The sequence below is a fragment of the Rhipicephalus microplus genome, chromosome 7, assembly GCF_043290135.1.
Source record: "Rhipicephalus microplus isolate Deutch F79 chromosome 7, USDA_Rmic, whole genome shotgun sequence".
NCBI classification, from domain to species: domain Eukaryota; kingdom Metazoa; phylum Arthropoda; class Arachnida; order Ixodida; family Ixodidae; genus Rhipicephalus; species Rhipicephalus microplus.
Window position 1 is genome coordinate 69951650 of NC_134706.1, and position 25970 is coordinate 69977619.

Here is a 25970-nt window from a genome sequence, read left to right on the forward strand (position 1 = left end):
TGCAGTTTAACCAAAGAAGAGCCGGATCATTAGCTCATGTGAGAACAGTCATATAGGTGGCCAAACTTTAACGACTGGGGTATTTTGGCCACAACACAACACATTTTACAACTTGCCCCTTGAACATTGTTACAATGTCTTGTTTTTACATCAAGAATATATATATAGGGGCACTTACTCTGTAGGCTTTCTATCAATTCAGTCAGCAGCATCTCATTCCAAGTCTGATGAAACATCAAATACTGTCGCTTTGCACGAGTCTTTCTTCCAAGTTCACCTGCGCGATGTTATTGAAGATTCCCACAAACTCATTAACAGTTGTATCAATGGCTGTCATGAGAGACCGACAGGCAAACACGGCATTAAAGTAGTACACCTATCAATGGAAGGGCAAGTGTAGCAAACGCTGGTAGTGATTGGACTAGTATTTATTCCGGGAGCACACGTACAAAGAAACTCGGCACGCGTACAAAGGTATCTATTGCCTAATTGTGGCAACGACAAAAATGCATTATTTTTCTCAGCACAGCTGATATATTAAAGAATAACATTAGCATATTACGGTCAGATACAGTGCACCGAGAAATAGGGAAATTTCTAAGACGCAGCAGTGCAAGAGATCTCCCGCGTTGTCAGAATCCAAAAAAAAGTGAATGCAGTCAGTAAGAAGCTGTGTATGCTGATTTGTATAATTTTGAGTAATTATGACGAGGCACATCGGCTGCTTACCGTTCATAAAAAATTGGTGCTTCTTTAAAAACTTGTCATGCAGGTCTACAAAGCTGTTGAAACTGAGGGGCACCTTATAGATTAACGGCACGTTAGCTCGCAGGGTAAAATGAAAATGTAGGTGTTCTTTCAACTTTTCATGTGTAGAGCTTGCACTAAGGTGCGAAAGCAGTCAAACAGCAGAAGTCGACGATTCCAAAGAATCATCTATAAGCTTATATGTCGTTTTTTATGATGCAGATTCCAATTTCCTTCTAGAATGCTGCAATGTTTCAGCTAGAATACGCCAGGTTAATTTTAGAGCAAAATCTGCATATACTGCTAGGAGAAACAAAAAAAAACTGTCCGGCAGCGATGTCACGTGTGGTATTTATAGGCTGCCCTATCAGTTATGGCATTCTCAGAGTGGTACTCAAGCACGCGCTCCATTGGCTGCGTTCAGTGACGTGACGTGGTCCATCTCGTCGCAGCCATGCACTCCAAGACAAAATTACTCAAAAAAGGCGTAACGGAGCCCAATAGGCACGCGCAATGACCGTATAGACCGTTGAGGAGCAACCACAGAGGGAAGCATGCTGTGCGAAACCACTTAGTTTCCACTGGGATGAACCACCCGGGCATTGCAGGCAGCACGAAAAACGTTGCCTATGTGACCAGTCATCCTTCTCCACAGAAGATATGTCCTTCTCCTCCTCTGCTGGTTCAGTCTTTTCTTGTATTTTGCCGGCGGTTGTTGCGTAGCGTTGCGCTCGGAGTGCTCGACTAGGGTCGCCTGGATTCGACGACCTAAGAATTACGACGTGGTGCTTGTGTGTATGCCTGGATGAGCGTGGGCTGCTGCTTTAGCGTTTCACTGCACCCATAAAGTCTAGAGCAAGCCTCGGCAAATCAACATCCCACGCTGTATATCTCTGGCTTCAAGATAGTCATGACCAAGACTCGACAGCAACAGTTGGGAAGGCCAATATGGTGGCCGAGAAGAACAGTCTTATCGAATATATACTTCAGGCCGACTCAGGGCAGAAAACAGCGCTAGATTCTAAGGCAAGTAGGTTATCATTCTTTATTCTACTCTACTTCTCACGTGTGCGATACGGATCACGCTTGCCGGCAACGGGCTTGGTCGTGTTGTATATCGCACGCACGAAATGCATCGCGAAGGTCCGCTTCGGCGTCTTCAGTTCACCTGTGCTTTGCGACCGCCTGGAAATCGGCTGTCATTGCCGTCAGCCTCTCATAGACTCGCTCATCGAGTGCTCGCCTGTCTTCGCCGCGATGAGCTCCGGTCTGACGATATTGGGCTGAGACCTCGTCGCTGTGTTAGGAGTCGTCGAAAACACGTTTGGTTGTAGTATATCGCGCGCTGTAAGTGCACAAGCACCGGCTGGCGGGCCTTTCGCTAGCGTCGGCACTCACTGAAAATTGGTCGCCATTACAGTTGGCTTTCCCGCCAGTCGGTTGCAAGCAGCTCGGAGCCGCCCGCTGGCCGCGGCGGCTGGCTCGCGTTTGCGCGCTGCACTCGCTCGAGTTTGTGGAAAAGGGCCGTATTACCGTCGATTTCTTCGGCGCTAGCTCCAAACCAGCTCGACGCTGTTCCTGGCGGTGGCCAAGCGTACGCTCGCGTTCCTGTTCGAAGTTCACTGGCCGCAGACACTCCGCGTGCAGCACCGTGTCTGCTCTTGCATTCGCTTGCTAGAGCTGAACGACGTCGCTCCCTCAGGACTCGCCCACATGTTAGCGGCACGGTGGTTTGTGGAGTTGTTGCTGCGGCCGCCACTCCTAAGCTGTTGCGCTACGGGGATCTAAATGAGTTTTGACGATGTGTTACATCAAGGTGAAAGTATTAGCATGTCATATCTCACAAATGTTTTCATTTCAAATCCACATATTTCTCATATGCATTTGTATTCATCATCTGTCACGTGTGAATCACTATTTTACATACTAACGTGACGCGTGCACGCAGACAGGCACAAGCACGCGCAAACGCACCCACACAGACTAATGGACTGACTGCGAGGATGATGAAAACGTTGAGACCACGCACCAAGTTAAGGTTGATTGATCATCATCATCATCATCAGTCTGACTACGTCCACTGCAAGACAAAGGCCTCTCCCATAATCCGCCAGTTAACCCGGTTCTGTGCTTGCTGCTGCCAATTTATACCCGCAAACTTCTTAATCTCATCTGCCCACCTAACCTTCTGTTTCCCCCTAACCCGCTTGCCTTCTGTGGGAATCCAGTTAGTTACCCTTAACGACCAGCGGTTATCCTGTCTGCACGTTACATGACCGGCCCGTGTCCATTTCTTCTTCTTGATTTCAGCTATGATATCCTTAACCCCTGTTTGTTCCCTAATCCACTCTGCTATCTTCTTGTCTCTTAAGGTTACACCTACCATTTTTTTCCATTGCTTGCTGCGTCGTCCTCAATTTAAGCTGAAACCTCTTTGTAAGTCTCGAGGTTTCTGCTCCGTAGCTAAGTACCGGCAAGATACAGCTATTATATACCTTCCTCTTGAGGGTAGTAGAAATCTACCTGTAATAATTTGAGAGAGCTTGCCAAATGTGCTCCACCCCATTCCTATTCTTCTAGTTACTTCAATCTCGTGGTTCGGCTCCACGGTTATTACCTGCCCTAAGTAGACATAGTCTTTTACAACTTGAAGTGCACTATTACCTATCCTAAAGTGCTGCTCTTTTCCGAGGTTGTTGTACATTTTTTTTCGTTTTCTGAAGATTCATTTTAAGACCCACCTTTCTGCTCTCCATGTCTAATTCCGTAATTATGAGTTGCAATTCGTCCCCTGAGTTACTCAGCATTGCAATGTCATCGGTGAAGCGCAGGTTACTACAGTACTCTCCATTAACTCTTATCCCTAACTGTTCCCATTCTAGGCTTCTGAGAACCTCCTGTAAGCACGCGGTAAATAGCATTGGGGAGATTGTGTCCCCCTCTCTTACACCCTTCTTGATTGGTATTCTGTCGCTTTCTTTATGAAGCACTTTGGTAGCAGTTGATCCCCTGTAGATTTCTTCCAGAATGTTTATATATACTTCATCTACGCCCTGATTCCGCAGTGTCTGCATGGCGGCTGATATTTCTACTGAATCAAACGCCTTCTCGTAATCTATGAAGGCTATGTATAGTGGTTATATTCTGAGCATTTTTCTATTACCTGATTGATAGTATGAATGTGGTCGATTGTTGAGTAGCCTGTTCGAAATTCTGCTGGTTCCTTTGGTTGATTGAATTCTAATGTTTTCTTTACTCTGTTAGCAATTACCTTTGTAGATAGCTTGCATACTACAAAAAGTAAGCTAATCGGCCTGTAATTCTTCAAGTCCTTGTCATCTCCTTCCCTAAGTATTAAAATGGCGTTAGCGTTCTTCGAAGACTCTGGTACTCTTCCCGCAAGGAGACACCTCATAAACAGGGTGGCTAGTTTTTCTAACACAATCTGTCCTCCATCTTTCAGCAGATCTGATTTTACCTGATCCTCACCAGCAGCTTTGCCTCTTTGCATGCTCTCCAAAGCTTTTCTGACTTCTTCTATCATTACTGGTGGGGTGTCATCTGGGTTACTGCTAGTTCTTATAGTATTAAGGTGGTGGTTGTCTTGGCTACTGTACAGATCTCTGTAAAACTCCTCCGCTATTTTAACTATCCTAGCCATATTGGTAGTTATTTTGCCTTCTTTTTCCCTTAGTGCATACATCCGACTTTTGCCTATCCCAAGTTTCCTCTTGACTGCTTTGAAGCTTCCTCCGTTTTTCAGAGCGTGTTCAATTCTCTCCATGTTATACCTTCTTACATCGCATACTTTACGTCTATTAATCAACTTCGTGAGCTCTGCCAGTTCTATCTCGTCTATTGTACTTGCCACTTTCATGATTTGACGCTTCTTAATTAGGTTCTTCGTTTCCTGGGAAAGCTTGCCAGTGTCCTGTCTAACCACCCTGCCTCCAACTTTCACTGCACACTCCGTAATGATACTCATCAGATTAGCATTCATTGTATCTATGCTATGGTTGGTTTCCTCACTAATAGCTGAGTACCTGTTCTGAAGCGAGACTCTGAATTCCTGTACTTTCCCTCTCAATGCTAGCTCATTGATTGGCTTCTTGCGTATCAGTTTCTGTCATTCCTTCCTAAGTCTAGGCGAATTCGAGACCGTACCATTCTATGGTCACTGCAAGGTACCTTGCCAACCACTTCCACATCCTGCGCGATGCCTGGGTGTGCACTATTTATAAAGTCTATTTCGTTCTTATTTTTGCCATTAGGACTCCTTCATGTCCATTTGCGGTTTTCTCGTTTTCGGTAGAAGGTATTCAAAATCCGTAAATTATTGAAACAACGCAACGTCAAATAAGGAATACGTCGTCCTTAAAAAAGAGAAGGAGGCAACTAATTTCTTTCTGCCTATAGGCGACACGAGGCCGTGTCTACGCCAAACTAGTGACGTTGTGGCGTCAGCATGATGATTTCGAAGGCGCTTTTGCCGGGCCGAACGCCCACTTTTGGCGGGAGTTTTTCAGCGACACTTAAGCTTCAGGTGCCTCGTCGGCGACCACTTGTGATTCGATAAGAAAGACTGTGATTAACGCATTGCGAAATGAATTTAATCTCAGTACACTCCTCCGTGACCGTCATCATGTGAGACAATATGTGCGGCAAATGAAACATTCTGGTAAATCCAAGCCAAAGTTCTGTCTAGCCTCGTTAAGAAGCATTCGCATGTAATAAATATATGTGAAAGACTTCAGAACAGTGTCGGGTTGAAACAACTGCTAAACAGTAGGGCTACACATTTTAGCTTTCGCTGGTTAACCATTACCACAAAGCGTCTGGGTTTGCTTTGGGAAAATTTTATTCTTGAAGTCCAAAGGCGTGCGCCCTAGCCCACAGCGGGCCACTCCCACAACGGGAAAATAAGGCTGAGACCTAGCGCCACATCCTGGGCCCTCTGAACAGCCCAAAAGCTGTGATGTTACGTTCGGACTACGGAGAGCAGTGAGCAACTTGCTGGACAATGCTGTATGTGTGCAGATCTTTACGGAGACCCTTGACGCATAGAGGCTGAGTTAAAGTCACCTAGACCAACACATACATGACGTGGTTGCCCAAATTCAGATACAGAAGCTCGAGTTCAAAACCACGCCTTCGCACCATTCACAAATACACGGGTACGTGATCGTTTGCTTTGGTCTCCCATCGCTTTGTTGGGAGTCCGCAGCCACCGTTTCTTTCCCCTTTTATATCTTAGGTCTCCTACTCTATTTAGTTTACATCAATAACTTGCTGACTAGCCTTTCCTCAACTAAGTGAATTCTATACGCAGACGACATGACATTATTTAATTCTAACGGCTTCCTATTCACATTACCAAATACGCTTCATGAAGATATTTTGAAAATCTGCTCGTGATGTACACAAAACAAACTGCAAATCATCCATAATAGGACAAATTTTGTCATTTTTAGCTCGCACCAACATCCGTCCAATCTTTCTCAGTCTATTTCAATCAACCGGCACATCATCACTCCAGTTGATCACCGTACATTTTTACGGGTGGAACACGACTGCCACCTCAAATTTCATCTCCACGCGTCTAATGTAAAAGAAGAAAATGGCCCACGGTATACGCGTTATTATCAAAGCGCGATTGCGTTTCTCCTTTTCTACTCTCTTATTGCTTTATAATGCTTTCATTCATTCTCACCTTAGGTACAATATTGAATCATGGGGCAACACATACAGCAGTCACATGGCATCTTTGCAGACCACTCAAAACCGGGCCACTCGTCAAATACCGTTTTCATCACATTTTGGTAACGCGAATCAGTTATTCACCCCTACAATATTCTAAGTGTGTCCAATCCTAATAAATTTAATGTCGCCGTTTTTGTTTTTAGGGCACTACTGAATGATATTCCGGTGTCTATAATACCTAGGGCATACTTCATAAGTGCTAACAATAGTAGATTTGGTGGAAACAATTATTTATTCTTGCCCATCCTTAGCACAAATTATGGCAAGCTGTCGCTACATTTCTCAGCACTTGCTTTGTGGATTTCGCAACTGTGTACTTCAATATCACAAAATGCCGATAGGTTCCGATCTGGACTTAAACACATTCTGCTTGATTTGTCTGATTCTGATTCTAGACTGCTTTAGGCGTTTTTATTAGGTACTTTTTGTCTATCTTCCCATCTTTCATCAATATTGTATCCCTTTTCTGTGATTTCCCTTATTTGTCTTTATGTTTCGTTTATTGGTTTGAGCTTCACTATGTTGAATTACTGTTTATTCCTTTTAAAATATCTCCCGAGTTGTCCTTACTCTCACCAAATATGACACACTACTTGTTTGATGCTTTTTGTTAACACTGTTTATAAGTTATTTCCTTACTTTATTCAGATCACACATTATTATTATTATTATTATTATTATTATTATTATTATTATTATTATTATTATTATTATTATTATATTCATCAATCGCCCATTTACTTGTGTTAGTGACTATTGTTATGTACAGGAGGTCCCAATTTATTTCCTACTATTGGACCTCATTCTGTATATACTAATCATGCATTCTCTTATTTGTTGGACGTGAAAAATGAAATGGTTCTGATTCTGATATTACTGTCCTTTTGTGCGCATTCGGGGTCATCGCATCACCACCGTTACTTCGAAGCCATTTCATCACCTAACTTTCGCCTTCAAACCCGCATGTCGCGACAAGTTTTAATGTGTGTATCGACACCATTGTGTATTTGAGTAATCGCAAGCATATCGTCATAACTTTGAAGGCACAGTTGTGGTTCAGAAGGCATATTTCACAGGGGAGTAGACAGAAGCTCACTGTCTGACTTAACGCAAGCACTCCGTTTGGGTCAAAAACATCGCTTTCATTGAACCAAAGTGCACCTAGTGGTAATTGATGCCACCTTGCTGTTTACACCAGCAACACTGGGCTATGGCTTGTTCATTCATGGGAGTTTACCTCTAAGAGCTTGTGTGGCACAATAATAAAACAACAGATATGAATTGCTAAGCACTTTTCTTGCACAGGTCATCTAGCTGTCTTATTGAATCGTTTTTTTTCGAGCGTTTGTGTAGTCTGTCAGTCGGTTGTATTGCAATACAACTTGTCATGACAGTTACCTTGATTTTCTTCCTTGGGAGAAACTGTCGAAAAAGTTTGCATAGCCTACGGAAGAAGCAATTAACAGAAGAACTTTTTACTTGATGAGTTGATGCGTAACCTTGCTGAACATTGTATTTGCGGAGGAACGTTTTGATCAGGAAGATGGAAAAAAAAAACATGAGGACGTCTTTGCACTGCTTTGGTAGTGCCGCTGCAAAATTTTTCGTTGAGCCTGCTCTGCACATGTGCATCGGAAATTGGTGAACGAGCGCAAAAATAAGCATGCATATTGTTCGCCAATAGAGAAGAGCTCTAGAAATAAAATGCTAACTTGAACAGTACCGGAGGATCAAGAAGACAGATCTTGGTCAGGAAAGCACAATCCAGTCTCGGCTTCCATTCAAAATTTTCTATCGAAAGGGGTGCGGGTGATAAAGCCTTGAAAGCAGTTGATTTTTAAATGCCTCCCAATAAACAGCCGCTCTACCGGAAACATTGTCACAGAACGTGCAAGTATGAGGTGATAAAAGATACACAACTCTACGTTTGCATGATTAACATGTCCCTTCACCACAAAGTTCACCTACAACCATAGCAAAACTGCACTGGTATCCAGGTGCTAAAAGCAGTGTGCTCCGTCAACACTATCAGCCCTAGTATAATTGCAGGATCGATGACATCTAAGCAACACATGAGACATCCCTTTAGAAGGCATTCGTGCTGGTGGTGGTAATCTCCTCCCGTGCATTGCGTGGTGGATAGTGCTCCCCTCAATTATAGAGATGAGAGGGCAGCTGTTCTTGGCATCGGAGATTCTGGTGGACCACCACGTCTTCGTCGTTAGTTAATGAAAAACTTACAACCCACCAAAATTCCGGACTATATAGAACATGTTCCGGTATGTGCCTTGTTTGCTTTGTAAATATTTCTCTCTGAAGACACACACACACACACACACACACACACACACACACATATATATATATATATATATATATATATATATATATATATATATATATATATATATATATATATATATATATATATATATATATATATATATATATATATATATAATGCCACGTTCCATTTCCAAAGTTTTTGTTATCGTCCCAAAACACCACACGATTCTCAGCGCAAACCGCGCCTGCAGTTTTCGAGAAGGTTCCGGACTGTAGTAGATCATTTCGAGAAGATCAAGCCCACTATGCGAACGGTACAGATTGTTCTGGAACCTACGCCACCACCAGCGATAACGCGAGAACATTCGACGGCAAGAGTATAAATGCCGACGCGCTTCGCCGCTTGTCAGTTGTTGATCGAAGGCCGACGCTCCGTTCACCGCTATCAGTCCGAGACTGCTATCTGTGTGAGACTGCTGCTGTAATTGGACTTTCCGTTTACCGGGCACAGGTTCGCCCAAATAAACAGTTAAATCCCAACACGAAGTCTCCTGTCTTCGGCCACGTCACGACCCCGTGACATCTGGTTGAGGTGCTGCTTTGTTCATGTACCGGACGCCCCCGTCAAGCCGTGAACCCAGCCCACGTCGCGGAGAAGACACCGACGCCAACCAGGAGCAGCGCAAGAGCCGCCGACAGCAAGGGCTACCACCGGAGTACGGGCTTCTACAAGACAAGGCGCGGAAGACCAAGGCCATGACCGCGACTGCAGCGACAATGACAACCGCAGCGTTCCAGCCCACGATGGTCATGCATCAACCCAGGGAACCACCAAATTTTCATGGGTCATCGTTCGAAGACCTGGAGTCCTGGCTAGAAACACACGACCGTGTGGCCGCCCTCAACCACTGGGACCATGACGAAAAGCTGCGTCGTGTGTTCTTCTATTTGGAAGACACCGCAAGGACCTCGCTGGAAAATCGAGAGTCCACGCTCCGAACGTGGAATGTTTTCTGCGGCGCATTCCTGCAAACGTTCGCGAGCGTCGCTCACAGAGAGGGTCGCTGCTTTATTAGAGACTCGGGTTCAGCTACCAAATGAAAATGTAGCCATTTTCACAGAAGAAATGACCCGACTATTCCGTCACGCTGACCCAGACATGCCTGAGGAGAAAAAGTTCGTTTCCTCATGCGAGGGGTCAAACAGGAGCTCTTCGCGGGACTGATGAGAAACCCACCGAAAACCGTCCAAGAACTTGTAGCCGAAGCGACCACTATCGAAAAGACCCTGGACATGCGCACCAGATAGTATAATCGTCGCCTGACCGCAGACTGCGCTGCTGCTCAAGAAAGTAACTCCGGAGACGTGCGTGAAACGATCCGAGCGATCGTGCGGGAAGAGCTGCGCAAGCTGTTGCCTTCGGCGCAGCCTCAAGTGGATTCAATCGCCGGCATTGTGCGAGAAGAGTTTCGGCAATCGCTTCGAATTCCCCACGCACCGCTGCCTGAGCCGGAAGCTATGAGCTACGCCGCTGCACTGAGCCACAACGCTCCTCCCCGTCCACGCCAAAACGCCGCCCCATCGCACTTCCGTCGACAGAAGCCACCGCCGCCACCACCCCCACCGACGTCATACCGTTTTCCAGCGGCCCAGCGCAGTGCACCGAGCAAGACTGACGTCTGGCGTACCCCTGACCATCGCCCGCTCTGCTACCACTGCGGCGAGGCCGGACACACATACCGCCATTGCCAGTACCGATAGATGGGACTGCGTGGCTTTGCCGTCAATGCACCACGTCCACAGCCAGGAGAACGACAACGTGACATCGCCGACTACCTGACAAGAACTCGGTGGACACCACGAAGCCCTTCGCGTTCGCCGTCACCCGGCTGCCGCACGTCACCGCACCACCGGCAGTACTCTGGCCCAACGCGGGGCCGGTCTCCTAGCCCGTATCCGGGAAACTAAGGGCAGCAACCGGTGGAGGTGCGGTTGCTGTGCGACGAATTACCGAAGATCCTCCGACGACGACGACGCCGCGACGGAGCTTTCTGAACACAACGCCAACCAGGCAAAGCCCTGACGGCGAAAGCTCACTTACCGAAGGTGGCCTGACGACGCAACATGGAAGCAGCAGAACAAGCCGACGCTGCCGTGACCGGAAGCCACGCCCTAACTGTAATGCAAGACCGCGAACTAGCGACCTCGACGTTCTTATCGACGGCCACAGTGTGACCACTCTTGTCGATACTGGAGCCGACTATTCTGTCATCAGTGGGTCGTTCGCCGCGAAGTTAAAGAAAGTTAGGATAGCTTGGAAAGGCCCTGAAATCCGCACAGCTGAAGGTCATCTCGTAACGCCTGCAGGAATCTGCACAGCGAGAGTCACCATACCGCCGTATTTATCCTACAGACTTCATAGTCCTACAGCGTTGCTCGAGAGATGTCATCCTTGGCATGGACTTCTTATGCCTCCATGGTGCTGTCATCAACCTAAAAAAAAAAGTCGATAACGTTATCCACAGAAGAAGCACTACCACCGCGCACGCCGTTAGGACACCATGCCTTGAATGTGCTGGAAGAACAAGTCACCATTCCGCCTCGCTCAAGTGTCAATATTTCAGTCGGCGCTCTTAAATCTTCTGACCTGGAAGGCGTCGTTGAAGGCCGTCAGCATCTGTTGGTCACCCGAAATATTTGCGTCGCAAGAGGAATTCCAGAGCTGCGGGGAGGCAAAGGAACGGTTATGCACACGAATTTCAGCAATGAGTACAAACATGTGAACAAAGGAACAACGGTCGCATACATTGAAGACATTGTCGAAGCCACCGGTGCTTTCGCCCTCGCCGATTCTGCGGAACCTGCTCAGAGGAACCAAGCCCCTCCCATAGCTTTCGACGTCAATTCCAGACTTCCGAACGATAAGCAAGAACAGCTCAAGGCCTTGCTCCTGCAATACGAAGAATGCTTTTCGTCGTCATCAAAAATTCGGCAGATCCCAATCACGAAACATCGCATCATAACTGAAGAAAATGCCAGACCACTCCGTCAGAGTCCGTACAGGGTTTCGACGTGAGAACGTGAGGCCATGAAAAGACAAGTTGACGAAATGCTGCGGGATGGCATTATCCAGCCGTCCAAGAGTCAATAGGCATCCCCCGTGGTGTTAGTGAAGAAAAAGGATGGGACCCTACGTTTCTGCGTCGATTATCGCCGCCTGAACAAAATCACAAGAAAGGACGTGTATCCTCTCCCACGAATATACGACGCACTTGATCGGCTCCATAACGCCAAGTACTTTTCATCAATGGACCTCAAGACTGGCTATTGGCAAATTGAAGTAGACGAAAGAGACCGAGAGAAGACGGCGTTCATAACACCGGACGTTTTCTTCGAGTTTAACGTGATGCCCTTCGGCCTTTACTCAGAGCCTGCAACTTTTCAACGCGTTATGGATACAGTACTGGCAGGATTGAAGTGGCAGACTTGCCTTGTGTACTTGGACGACGTCGTCGTGTTTTCCTCGAGTTTCGATGAGCATCTTTGGTGCCTTGAAGCGGTACTTCAAGCCATCAAGACTTCCGGACTCACACTGAAGCCAGAAAAGTGCAGATTTGCGTATTAGGAGCTCTTGTTTCTGGGGCACGTTATCAGCAAGTCTGGAGTTCGTCCCGATCCACGGAAAACAGCCGCCATCGCCGACTTCCCGCCGCCCATTGACAAGAAAGCCGTGCGCCGATTTCTGGGCCTGTGCGCCTATTATAGGTGGTTCGTGAAAAACTTCGCCCGAATCGCCGATCCTCTCACTAACCTTACCAAGGCCGACGTGGAGTTCAACTGGGAAACACCAAAGGAACACGCTTTCCAGGAGCTTAAACATCGCCTCCAGACGCCTCCGTTACTTGCCCATTTCGACGAATTCGCCTAGACAGAGATACATACTGACGCAAGCAGCGTAGGTCATGGCACCGTTCTTGTGCAGAGGGCTGACAAACTTGAAAGGGTTATTGGTTACGCCAGCCGATCGCTATCCAAAGCAGAAGCAAATTATTCCACAACAGAAAAGGAGTGCCTCGCCATCATCTGGGCTACGTCGAAATTTCGCCCTACCTCTACGGCAGGCCCTTCAAAGTTGTGAGCGACCACCACGCCTTGTGTTGGCTAGCCACCTTCAAGGACCCTTCAGGTCGCCTCGCACGATGGAGCCTGAGACTTCAAGAATATGACGTTACTGTCATTTACAAGTCCAGCAAAAAACACTCCGACGCCGACTGTCTCTCTCGTGCGCCTGTCGACCAACCGCTACCCGACGACCCGGATGACGACTACTTCTTGGCAACGATAACTACCGACGACTTCGCTGAACGACAGCGGGTCGACCCGGAACTTAAGGCCCTAATAGAATACCTCGAAGGCAGGACTGCCGAAGTCCCGAAGGTATTCAAGCACGCACTCGCGTCGTTCTTTCTACGAAACGGTCTTCTACAAGAGAAAAACTTTTCACCGCTTCGAGCTAAGTACCTCCTTGTGGGGCCTTCAGCTCTGCGACCAGAACTCCTGCAGGCCCTGCACGACGATCCGACGGCAGGGCACCTTGGTGTTTCTCGCACGCTCGCGAGGATACAAGAAAGGTACTACTGGCCACGTCTTACCACCGACGTCACTCGTTATGTGAGGACATGCCGGGACTGTCAGCGACGCAAGACACCGCCGACAAGGCCAGCGGGACTTCTGCAGCCAATTGATCCACCCTGCCGACCTTTCCAGCAGATTGGTATGGACCTACTGGGGCCGTTCCCGACGTCGGCTTTCGGAAACAAGTGGATCGTGGTAGCTACCGACTACCTCACCCGCTACGCCGAGACAAAAGCCCTGCCAAAAGGCAGTGCATCCGAGATAGCTAAGTTCTTCGTCAAAAATATCGTCCTACGTCACGGCGCCCCGGAGGTCCTTATCACCGACAGAGGAACGGCATTCACTGCCGACTTAACTCAAGCGATCTTGGCATACAGCCAAACAAACCACCGCCGGACGACAGCGTACCACCCACAGACCAACGGCCTCACCGAGCGGCTTGACAAGACGATCGCCGACATGCTGTCAATGTACGTCGATGTCGAACACAAGACGTGGGACGCCATTATTCTGTGTGTGACCTTCGCATACAACACGGCGGTGCAGGAGACGACGCAGATATCTCCATACAAATTGGTCTACGGAAGGAGCCCGGCAACGACGCTCGATGCCATGTTACCCAACGTCACCGACGAAGAACACCTCGATGTGAGCGAGTACCTTCAACGCGCCGAAGAAGCCCGACAACTTGCGCGTCTCTGTATCAAAAATCAACAGACGACCGACAGCCACCGTTACAACCTTCGACGACGCTTCGTGGAATACCAGCCCGGTGAACGTGTTTGGGTGTGGACGCCGATACGCCGACGTGGACTAAGTGAAAAGCTTCTGTGACGGTACTTCGGACCGTACAGGGTGGTTCGACGTCTCGGCCCACTTGATTACGAGGTTGTCCCCTACGGCATCACGAACTCTCAACGACGCCGATCGCGACCTGAAGTCGTCCATGTCGCGTGCCTCAAGCCGTTTGATGTGCGTTAACAAACTGAAACAGTGTTTTTTGTATTATTGTTGTATCGTAATTTATTCATTGTACTTTCTTGCATTATTATTGGACCTTCATCTTTAGTTAAAGCATCGGGACGATACCTTTTTTTTCTGACGGGGCAATGCGACGTTCCATTTCCAAAGTTTTTGTTATCATCCCAAAACCCCACACGATTCTCAGGGCAAACCGCGCCTGCAGTTTTCGAGAAGGTTCCGGACTGTAGTAGATCATTTCGATAAGATCACGCCCACTATGCGAATGGTACAGATTGTTCTAGAACTTACGCTAGAACATTCGACGGCAAGAGTATAAATGCCGACGTGCTTCGCCGCTAGTCAGTTGTTGATTGAAGGCCGACGCTCCGTTCACCGCTATCAGTCCGAGACTGCTATCTGTGTGAGACTGCTGCTGTAATTGGACTTTCCGTTTACCGGGGTTCGCCCAAATAAACAGTTAAATCCCAACACAAAGTCTCCTGTCTTTGGCCACGTCACGACCCCGTGACAATATATATATATATATATATATATATATATATATATATATATATATATATATGTGTGTGTGTGTGTGTGTGTGTGTGTGTTTACCTAAAGGCGCGTTTCGACACAATAATATTGAGATCTAACAGACAAGAATGCCAAGGAAAGTGTAGGGGAAGGTATTGGACCCAATGGCAATGTTAATGTGAAGGAAAAAAAAGTGGGTGAAAAGAGAATTGCCGTGGGCAGGCACCAAACCGGCTACCTTCGAATAACGCTTTCGATGCTCTGCCAACTGATCTACCATATGGCGGCCATCACCCAAACCATTTTATTTAGTATATAGTTTTGAAATAAACGTGTGAGTGTCAGTCAGTGCAACCAGTAGCCAAGGCGACAAGTGTGGCGCATACTTTATGAGCCTGTTTGGCGTCACGTAGCACGTGAACTTACCACGCCCTGACAGCTGACCAATAGTCCCTCGGATACAAGACAAAGGCACCAAGTCTGCCCGTACAAAACCCTCGTTATTGAATTAAGAAAAAATGTATATTTTAGGGCTTGTTTTTTCCGTGTTTTGGCACAAAATATATTATGAGATCTAACAGGCTAGAATGCCAAGGAAAGTAAACAGAAGCTATTAAATCAAATGGTAATGTAAATGTGAAGAAAGATAAGTGGAGAAAAGACAACTTATCATGGGCAGGAACTGAACCTGCAACCTTCCAACACTAGCCACCTTGGCTTCTGGTGGCGCTGACTGACATTCCCACGATTTTTATATTTCTGAATTAATCGTGAGAATGTCAGTAAGCGCCATCAGAAACCAAGACGGCGAGTGTGGCACACTGTTTACGAGACTGCTTGGCGTCACTTAGCACGTGAATATTTTACGACCTCAAGGCTGACCAATAGTTCCTCGTATACAACCTAAAGACACTAAGTCTGCCAGTAAGAGACCCTCGTTATTAAACTAAGGAAAGAAGTGTATACATAAGGGCTCGTTTTTCCCTGTTTTGATACAATGTTAACGAATTCTAACTTACAAGAGTACCAAGGAATGTGCAAAGGAAGTTATTAGACCAAATGGTAATGTATATATGAAGAAAGAAGAGTGGGTAAAAAGATAACTTGCCGTTGGCAGGAAACGAACTGCGATCTGGCTAGTGCAGTCTTAAACACACAGATGTTGCAAAATATTGCTCGTTTCCATGGTCTTAGACATTTTCCATGCTCTTAAAACTGAAAACTAAGAAATAAAGTGGTCCTGATAATATTCCAAACACCTTTCTTTGCCGATATGCTGAAGTGATAGCGAAATATCTTGTGATTATATTCCGTGTATCTTTGACATCTTCAAAGCTCCCTAGTGACTGAAAGGCAGCCCGAGTTGCACCAGTATTTTAAAAAGGTAACCGCTTGCTTTTTGAAAATTATCGTCCAATATCCTTAACATCAGCATGGTGTAAATTATTTGAGCATATATTCGCGCATCGTATCACCGAATATCTTGAAAAAAATGCTGTCTTAACTGATTCTCAACATGGTTTCAGAAAAGGGTTTTCAACTGTGACTCAACTGTTCACTATATCTCATTCGTTTGCATCTACTCTAGATAAGAACGGTCAAACTGATGCGATATTCTTGGATTTTAGTAAAGCGTTTGACAGGGTTCCTCATGACAGACATATACTAAAATTAAACAATATTGATCTTACGCGCATCTTAGTTTTCTGGGTTATTGATTATTTAAAAAACCGAATTCAGTACGTAGAAATTTGGGATCAGCAATCGTGTTGTCTTCCTGTCGCCTCTGGAGTACCGCAGGGGAGTGTCTTGGGACCCCTACTGTTCCTGCTGTATATAAATGACATTGTAAGTGTGGTATGTTCATCTGTGCAAATTCATCTGTTCGCAGACGATTGTGTCTTGTATAATGAAATTGCTTGCCCGGAAAATAAACATGACCTTAATCACAGTTTGTTTGATGTTTTTCAATGGTGCAATCGCTTGGGGGTGGCTTTGAACTTAGATAAAACTGTATGCATGCGTATAACCCGGAACAAAACTCCACTTCAGTATACTTATACATTAAATGAGCCACCTCTACAGCAAGTTTCAGAGTTCAAATATTTAGGAGTAACACTCACAAGTAATTTATCTTGGAATCAACATATTGACAATATCTCCGCTTCCGCCTTCCGTAAACTGTCTTTCTTACGACACAAATTAAAAAACGCTCCTCCTGATGTCAAACTCCTGGCCTACCAATCAATAATCCGACCAAAGTTAGAATATGCATTCATAATATGGGCACCGTTCACACAGAAAAGTGTCAATAAACTAGAAAGAATCCAAAGAAAAGCTGTAAAGTATATATACTCTAAGTTTCGTGACACTGATTCACCTTCTGAGTTAATTAGAGCTAATGGCATTGAACTTCTTGAGTCCCGATGGAAGAAATTTAGGCTTGATTTTCTTTCCCAACTTCTTGAAAGACAAACAGCACTAGACCCTACGCAGTACCTGACACCCATATCGACAAGGCATACGAGACACCATCACCTCGGAACCCTAACACCTCTTTTTGCATGGACAGATGCATTTAAATTTTCTTTTTTTCTACGAACAGTGGAAGAATGGAACCTTCTAAAAGACTCTGTTTAAAGATTCACTTTGGTTGATTTACTGTGTGTGAACTGTGTGTTGGGTGTGTAAACCTGTACTTGTATGTTGAATTCTCTCCTTTTTCCTTTTCTACGTGACTTGAGTGCCTAACATGTACTTGCTACTTGTAACGTGCCCACCTGCTTGGACCTGTGAAGGTCTGCAGTATGCATTAAATAAAATAAATAAAATAAAAAATTAGAATAATTATAAGTGCGTGAATCAGCGTAAAGTACTAATGCTAATTAGTAGCTTTACAAACATACTGGAAGCCCCACCGCGGTGGTCTAGTTGCTAAGGTAATCGATAAACAATTGTATCGGGGCAGTTGGTATGAATCCATCTTGATCGGAAGCGACGCCACTATTACACAAAACACGAATAAGTAATGTACGGGACTGGCACGTGTGCTTTTTAGATGCGGAAGCATCTTATACTCGCGCCTTGTAGTGCGCCGTCCGCACCGCTTCTCGAACATTCGACAGCTGACGCGCGCGCATGCGCCGTCGCGCCGTCGCCCACTCTTCCACCATCTGTGCATCCCTTCCTCCTCTACACACCGCGCGCGCTTCACTCCTCCACCATCTGTGCACCCTTCCTCCTCTACACACCGCGTTCGACATCTACAATTCTCCTGATTCTCCAGTGGACGCGCATGTGGCGTCGCGCTTCGAGAACATTCAACAGCTGACAGTGCATGCGCCGTCGTGCTGTATATATACTCAAGGTCGGCGCTCGCTCGCTCAGTTGCCGCTCGTCGGTTGGTTTGTACGGCGCGTCGACGTCCAAGGTCGCGGTGAAATGAATTCCAACGAATCCACAAACACAATGATCGACGTCTCTTCGACCAGCGCCGCCCTTTCGCATACGTGTGTACGTGTTCACTCATTTAACACACCCTCCTACAACCACGTTAACCAATTTAGCCATCGACCCAAGTAAGTCGCACTTTAACACCCCATTTCAACACCACGTTAACCAATTTAGCCATCGACCCAAGTAAGTCGCACTTTAACACCCCGTTAACCAATTATATGCTCCGCATCCTCCTCAGTGTTCCCCCGAGGGAAGCTGCGGCAATTTTTGTTGTGTACCTTTTATCAATTTTTTTCTTTCACCCCTTCATAAACCCTGACGTTTGGAATAAACGTTCAGTTGAAGTTAAGCGTTTGTGTTGTGTGTTCTGTGTAATAGTGGCTGCGCTTCCGACCAAGAAGGTACTCGGCTGCTGACCTGCAGGTCGCAGGACAGGTCGCAGGATCAAATTCCGGCTGCAATGGCTGCATTTCCGGTGGAAGTGGAAATGTTTTAGGTCCGTGTGCTCAGATTTGTGTGCACGTTAAAGAACCCCAGGTGGTCTAACTTTCAAAATCCCTCCACTACGGCGTCTCTCATATTCATATGGTAGTTTTCGGACGTTAAACCCCCCATAACAATCAAACATACATGAAATGCATTGTATCTGAAAAGCAGATGTTTTCTTCGGGTTGAGATAACGTGCTGTGTTTCAGTTGAGTGAACTTTCCCTTTAGCACTCTCTTTTTTTGGAGGTGCCTTGAAGTTTATTTAGGCGAATTTTCACTTCAAAATCTTACGTGCACACTTTATTAATAAAATCTTGCCTGACATAAATTTAGTTCATTCCTTACACTATGTCGCTTTGCGTGACGACACTATGACTTTGTTGTATTTCATGCAAACGTTGAATTGACATATAATATTGCGTGTTATACTTACAGGTGACAGTCACATTCATTGTTATATAGCACAATCTAGCTTGTATGTCAAGGGGTATTTTCCTGAAAGGAGTGACATCGACACTTCATTATGCAATTTTATGTAGCAACTCAACGCTTTAATGAGTGTATGTAATAAAATGAAGTAATAGCTGGAGATCTAGGTGCCCGTAACCTTTACCACAGTTATCAACAAGACAAAAAAATATTTTAAAGCTCCTACGGGCTATTTGAAACCTATACTGCAAAATATCGTGCAAAGTATTGCAAACACGTAACTTCAACTAAAAGCTTTGAACACTGAATTCGAACGACGTGTAATGTATTGAAGTTTTAACAAATAGCTGTAAAAAAGCAAATAATGACAAGTTTCTATTTAAGCCATGCTGGCAAATCTTAGCGTTTATTTGTTCTTGAAAGTAAAGAAAGAAAGCTGGTGAGAAAAAAATGTTAGCTTTTCCTAGTGCTTGTGAGGCTATTTCGCCATGTACAACTACCACCATGTGGTCACCAATACATAGCTCAGTTTTAGGTGAAGTGACACTCGGGCACGAGGGCGCACTCAGTTAGCAAGAACGAGAAATACGAAGCAAAATAGAACAGCCAGCCTGCAGCAAGAATCCTGTTCATGTCTACCTTATTTGATTACAATGGCGTGGTCGGCAGAATGGCTTTGGCGAACCTCAGCTGCCAGCTTGATGTCCCGCGTCTTCCCGAAGAACACCTTCAAGCTTCCTCGCCGATGGAACCCGCAAGGTGATTGTCCCGGAATGTGTCAGTTTCACCACCAGCGGACGGCGTCCAGGCCACCATTGCAGTTCCAGGAAACCTGTCCAGCGAAGCGGTACTTCGCACCAACCTTGTGCACGGGCTCCTCTCGCCTCGAAACGCGTACATGACTCCTTCATTTGTACCTGGCAACCTATCGGCACTTGAAGCATCATTCGCGGACGGTGTCGAAACTCCTCATAGGCTAAACATCACTTTTTTATGCCACAAATCAAGGTTCCGGACCGGCATCATACGGGGTCCACTCTCCTGGAAATGCCGTTGGCGCTTTCAAAAGTATGGATCCCATTTCCACGATTTTGAACCTTACTGGATCCCCATGGGGCGCCACCCACGCGTCCTAGGCCCTAAATTCTACCACCACGAGGACCTGAGTCGCTGTATCCTCCTCGGTTGCTGGTCCTGTGCTTGCAGTCGAATCATTCGACAGCACTACGAAGCTACATCTCCCCATCTCGCAACACCACGTAACGACTACTACCAAGCTAGTGTCAAGTTCCAAGCAGTCAGCGGCTGCATTTTCAACTTTGAGTGCACTCAAGGCCATGTTGGTTGCGCTGGCGTGACAAAACCTTGAGGCCAGCCCACTTGAAAACCGTCGTAGGCTCCGGTGTTCTCTCATTGTAGCAACTGGGCTGCTTGGCGCAGGCGCACTTCGGAGTTTCACCGCCGTTCCGCCATCGCCAGCTATTACGTCTATTACTTACGTGTCGGAACCTGGCGGTGATCTGCTACGTCTGGTAGGAGAGTACGGAGATGATGTGTCGTGTCATGCCATCGGCTTTAACGTAAGTTCCGACGATGCGTGCTCGCTCTGCCTGTGGGTAAGTGTTCCTTCGATGAGTACATTCCTGTTAGGGGGGGTATTTTTACTGCGGTCCCGAAAGAGAAGGAGCTCAGACTAGTTTGGAGCACAAGTGAGGCCACCTCATTGAGTGTAGTCTGACACGACTCCTACCACGTTTTGAAGCTGGTCTTGAACTTCGCCGTCAGAACCCCGAAACGTCCACAACGTGATATCACCGGCATAGATGACATGATACAAGTCCTCAATTAGGTGAAGTTTGTAGGAAGACCTGACATAGCGATAATAAATAGTGCTGGTGAAACCACTGCTCATTTTGTGGTGCCTCTGTCTGGAAGGTGGATGATATTCAAGTGATGGGGGCCTATACCAATTCATGTGGTACTATCACGAAGAAAGGCTCTTCCATAGTTATAAACGGAAACGCTGCAGCCTGATAGCGCGAGGTTGCTGAGAATGAGGTCATGCCCCAGAATCTCAAAGGCCGACTTAAGGTCCAGCGTAAGCAAAGCGCAGGTTTCGACACCCCGTGATGGACCCAAGACCTGCTTTTTAATCTGAAGCAACGCATATCTAGCATAGATAAAGGCAAGCAAAATCCGAACTGCGCAGGCGAGAAGAAAGACTGGCTGTCGAGAAATTGCTGCAAGTGCCGCAAGACAACGTGTTCTATGAGCTTGCTTATGCACGACGTGAGAGAAATTGGTCGTATATTTTCGACAGAGATGAGTTTCCCTGGTTTCGAGTTGAGGAAAATTTCTGCATGTCATCATGCTTGGGGTAGCGTACCGTTCCACCAATGCTCGTTAAACGTGTCCACCAGGCGCGTAAGATCTGCGTTTTTGAGATTTCGAAGTTAGAGGATATCTGCAAGAATTCAGAGCCGAAATCTCTAACATAGAGCGGAACTCTTGAATTGTGATTTGGCATCGAGGGCCCTGGGTGAATCTGTGTCGTATTGGTATGAGTGATAGTGGAGACTCGCTTCAGAAGGGATTTAACGTGCTTTTATTTCCTGCAGGAGATGGTCAGGAGAAAATTTAAGCGAATGAGTGAGGACATGCAACCGTTTTTCAGTCTACGTCTTTGTGCGCGAAGGGTCTATAAGTGGTCAGAGCTTGTTCAAGCATTACTCAGGGTGCCAGCAAGACAATTACGAAATTCCCTTTAGTTGGTTATCGTCTGAGTCTGGGCGTATTCCTGGTTCTGACACGTGATACGCGCAATTCGAAGTTTCAATTTATGATTTAGGCGCTGACGCATTCAACGTTTCGTCGGTGCCCTTCAAGCGTCCCACAAGTGGCGCAGGTGCATGTAGACATCGGGAGTGCTGGGCGTAGTCATGATAGACTGCTTGGTGGCATCGAAGTCAGCCGTAAGGGCCGTTAGCCAGTTGGTGTAGCCATTCGCATCTGCACTCGCAGTCCGAAGCTTTCGAAGTTCAGCCCAGTTTGTTATATGAACTTTATGTTCAGGCCGGCGGGAAGGGCGGCTGAGATGATACGGTGCTAACTCCCAAGAGCTTTGTCTAAGGGCCCACTTGAGAGATTTGCGCCAGTACAGCGAATGATCGTGAGACCGGGACACGTTTCTCGTGAGACGCTATTCCCTACGCGGCTTCGTTGTGTGGGATCAGTAAGCAACGTGAAGCGCATATTATATATGGTATCCCACTGTTTTTTTTCTATTCCAGTGCTTTACGGACATCCCTAAATCTAGAGCGCTGCGTTGAAATCTCCGCAGATTAGCAATGTAATATCAAACCTACTAAATTGTGGAAATAGAAAATGAAAATTGTGCGTGCGCGTGCGATGTGATCTGTGAGGATTTAGAGTGAAAACATTTTCGCTGCATTTGGTGTGTGAGATTACTTCTATACTTGATAGTGAATGTGAGTGGTGACCGAATGTAGGTGTTCTGTGAGACGATTAGACACAAGTGCCACTTTGAGACTCGTACCACTACCGTACTCTTCGAAAACTGCAAGGGAAGGGGTGCAGATGCGCCCCTGAAGGTGTATGACATATGAAGCAATTGAGGTCATGGCAATGTACTGCTGCAGGATGCTCCACTTGCGGTGGAACACCCTGCTATTTTATTGCCAGACCACAAGAAGATCCGGGTTAGGCGTTGCCATCTTCACTCCTAAAACACGCAAGATGTGTGTATGGGTGGGAGCGCTTTGCGTTCTGTGCGAATGTTAGAGCAGGGGTGAACTCCTGGCGCATTTGTCGCATATTTCACTTAGTTTATTGCTGTATTTCGGTACACACTGTAAAAATACTGGTACTGAATAAGGTTTAGAGCGTCGCTACTGTGTTGTTGAGTGTGTCCTGGAGCGCAGACACCGCCAGATTGAGCATATCACGTAACTCTTGCCTAAAAGAAGCACACGTGGTCTCTATCTCGCATCGAAGTCGAGCACCTAAATCACATATTTCGACTTCCATTTCTGCACGAAGCTGATGAAACACATTCGGGTCTTAATTATGTGTCACGCGTGAAGCTGGAGCTATGGTTGGGGACGGGGCAGCGGATGAATGCGAGATCAGATCAGGAAAGGCCCCTTCGCCCAGCTTAACCCACGAGGATTGGCCGTGCGTTGTTTGGCTCCCGCTTTTTGATCCTTGTTGAGCAGGTAGCCGTCTGTCAACTAGACAAGACTGATTCGTCGGCAGTGGTGCAGTGTCTTCGGAAGTGGCCGCTCGCCTTACAGGAGGTGGCTGTGAACCAGTCCTGGAGTGGGAACGAGAGAAGCGTCCTCGAATCGCCCACGCGTATTTTGTCTAGCTTAGAGGAGAGAAGCGACGCTCCCACGGGCGCCGTTATCTCAAGGGGAGGAGGAGGAGAGAGTCGTCCGTCTTGGCTGGCCTCGGGCTTTACCTGGAACGATTCTGTTTTAGTTGCCGGGCGCACAAAAGTCACTGCAATCATTGCAGCCTCCATTTGTAAAAAGCGAGTGCTTTTTAGATCTGGCGAAGTTACTACTGAGACGATTATGCGCGTGCATGTGTACCTGCGAGTATGTTTCGTGCCGTCATTTGCGCGTGAGAAACGTGGGGCGCATTTCCATCTGATTTGCATTTAGCGCGTGACCTGCCAATTCGTTGCTATCGCGTTCATTGCTTCACCATTGCGGCAAAGCTGTGACTTTTTCAATATTAAAACAGAAGCTCTCTATCAGACACTTCCATCGCGCTTCGAGTCAAGGAAGGGGGAGGTGTATGAGAGAAGCGGGAGAGAACGCTCATGCGCAATAGGAGTGGTTATGCCACGCACTGGATTGAGCTCGACCACAACACACTTCACATCTAAAAAGGCTCTGAACAGTCGCTGAAAACTATCCGATTGTTGGCCAATCCCCAGCGTGGGTGTGTGCCACAGAAGGAAAGTTCTACACTCTACACTCTTCGAGCTCTCGCGGTGGCTGTGCTGCGTGATCAGCGCAGGCCTGGTGGTTGTTTTCTCATGACCACTTTGGGTGTTGGGATTAGTGTTTAGAACTATATTTCTCGAGGCAGTATCCTGTAATATTTGTTAGGTTATTTCACGTTTCGCACATTGAAATACTTATTTGATATCATATAAGATGGATAGGCAAGCCTACATAAAAAGAAAACAAAAAACGCGCGTCACACTTATTCTGTCAATGCTGCTTTTCTTGGCTCAACGAGAAACAGTCCGTTTCTCTGGCATGAGCCTATGGTTGTTATTAAATATTCTCACCCAGCCTTCACAGTCTAGTGTTTATGGGGCTAGATCTTTCACTCGAAGATCACGTGAAATAATCCCTGCTGCTGGGACCGCATATCGGTGCTGGAGGACCATGCGCTTCGATTTACGTACAAGTTAAAGAACTCTGGTGGTAGGAATTACCGGAAGTCTCCACTACTGCGTCTCTCATAAACCATATCGTGGGTTTGTGATGTAAAAGAAGCAATTATTATTATATTATTGTTAAAGGTCGCGGTATGCACATGATTCACATATCTCCGCTCGTTCCTGCACCCTCATAAATTTTTTCGCTCGCCCACATCACGGTATTCGTCTTGTACGCACTGACCTAAACGTTGCGGATGTGAGCCCTCAACAGCTCAACACCGTTAAGTGTAGAGAAAAGATAGGCACACTCTTTCTTATTAGATGGTACACTGCTGGAACAGTGATCAGCCACTTTGTCAAAGTATTAGTCCTAAAGCCCAGCACAGGAGCGTTCCAAGACAGTAATATAATTACTGGTTAAATCACTTTTCTTTATAATATTTTAAATAAACACTTTTATTATATAATATTTTTCTTTCATTGATTTCTTCGCCTTGATTAACGCCAGCTTCATACATAAAGCACAACCACAAAACGAGCGGCCTTCTCCAAAAGAAGGCACTTTTGCCAAGCTTGAACGCGCACCTCTCGTAGTGCCGTAATTAAACTTGCAGTCGTCCTTGTGATTGCGAGAGATGTCACTTCTCCAAAAAATCGTGCAGTGTGTTGACGAAAATTCATCACCTTGTCTTTTTAGCGATTTGCGGTCTAAAACAAGGACCGTGTTCTGCTTCGAGCTGCGCTCTGTGGACTACATATCTTACACTGCATGCTCGTACATGCACTCCACTTGTTTCTTTGGTAGTCACCAAATAAAACATTCTAATTTCAACAGATGAGAGACGGCAAAAAAATTGTGTTAGCGAAACTGGCCAGCTTATATACGAAGTGTCTCCTAAAGGGAAGGGTACCAGAATTTTGGGATAATGATAAGATTATCCTTATCCGTAGGAATGTAGACATCAAGGACTTGCAAAAATACGCGCCAATCAGCTTATGTCCGTTCTCTACAAACTAGTCACAAATAATATTAGCATTAGGACGACATTAAAATTCAATTAACCGAAGGAATAAGCAAGATTTCATAAAGGCTACTCTGCAATATATCATATTCATACTATCCATTGGGTAATAAAGAAATGCACGAAAGGCAACCAACTCTTATACATATCTTTCATAGATTACTAGAAGGTGTTTAACTCAGTCAAGACATCAGCAGTAATACAGGCCGTACGGAATCAGGGCATCAAAAA

General features: G+C 46.2%; 1 protein-coding gene across 5 annotated transcripts in view; it reads right to left on the minus strand.

Moving 5' to 3' along the window:
- LOC142766970 (japanin-like-RA2) overlaps nucleotides 1-25970 on the minus strand; it is a 105545-nt gene that overhangs the window by 9560 nt on the left and 70015 nt on the right. For 2 of the 5 annotated variants that reach the window (XM_075868164.1, XM_075868163.1), the window contains 2 exons: nucleotides 19303-19364; nucleotides 179-277 (listed from right to left, as the gene is read on the minus strand). In XM_075868164.1, the coding sequence (XP_075724279.1) occupies nucleotides 179-277; nucleotides 19303-19364 (161 nt within the window). Of the gene's footprint in view, nucleotides 1-178; nucleotides 331-19302; nucleotides 19365-25970 lie in introns of all 5 variants that reach the window. The other 3 variants (XM_075868166.1, XM_075868165.1, XR_012884689.1) reach the window with 2 other exon arrangements.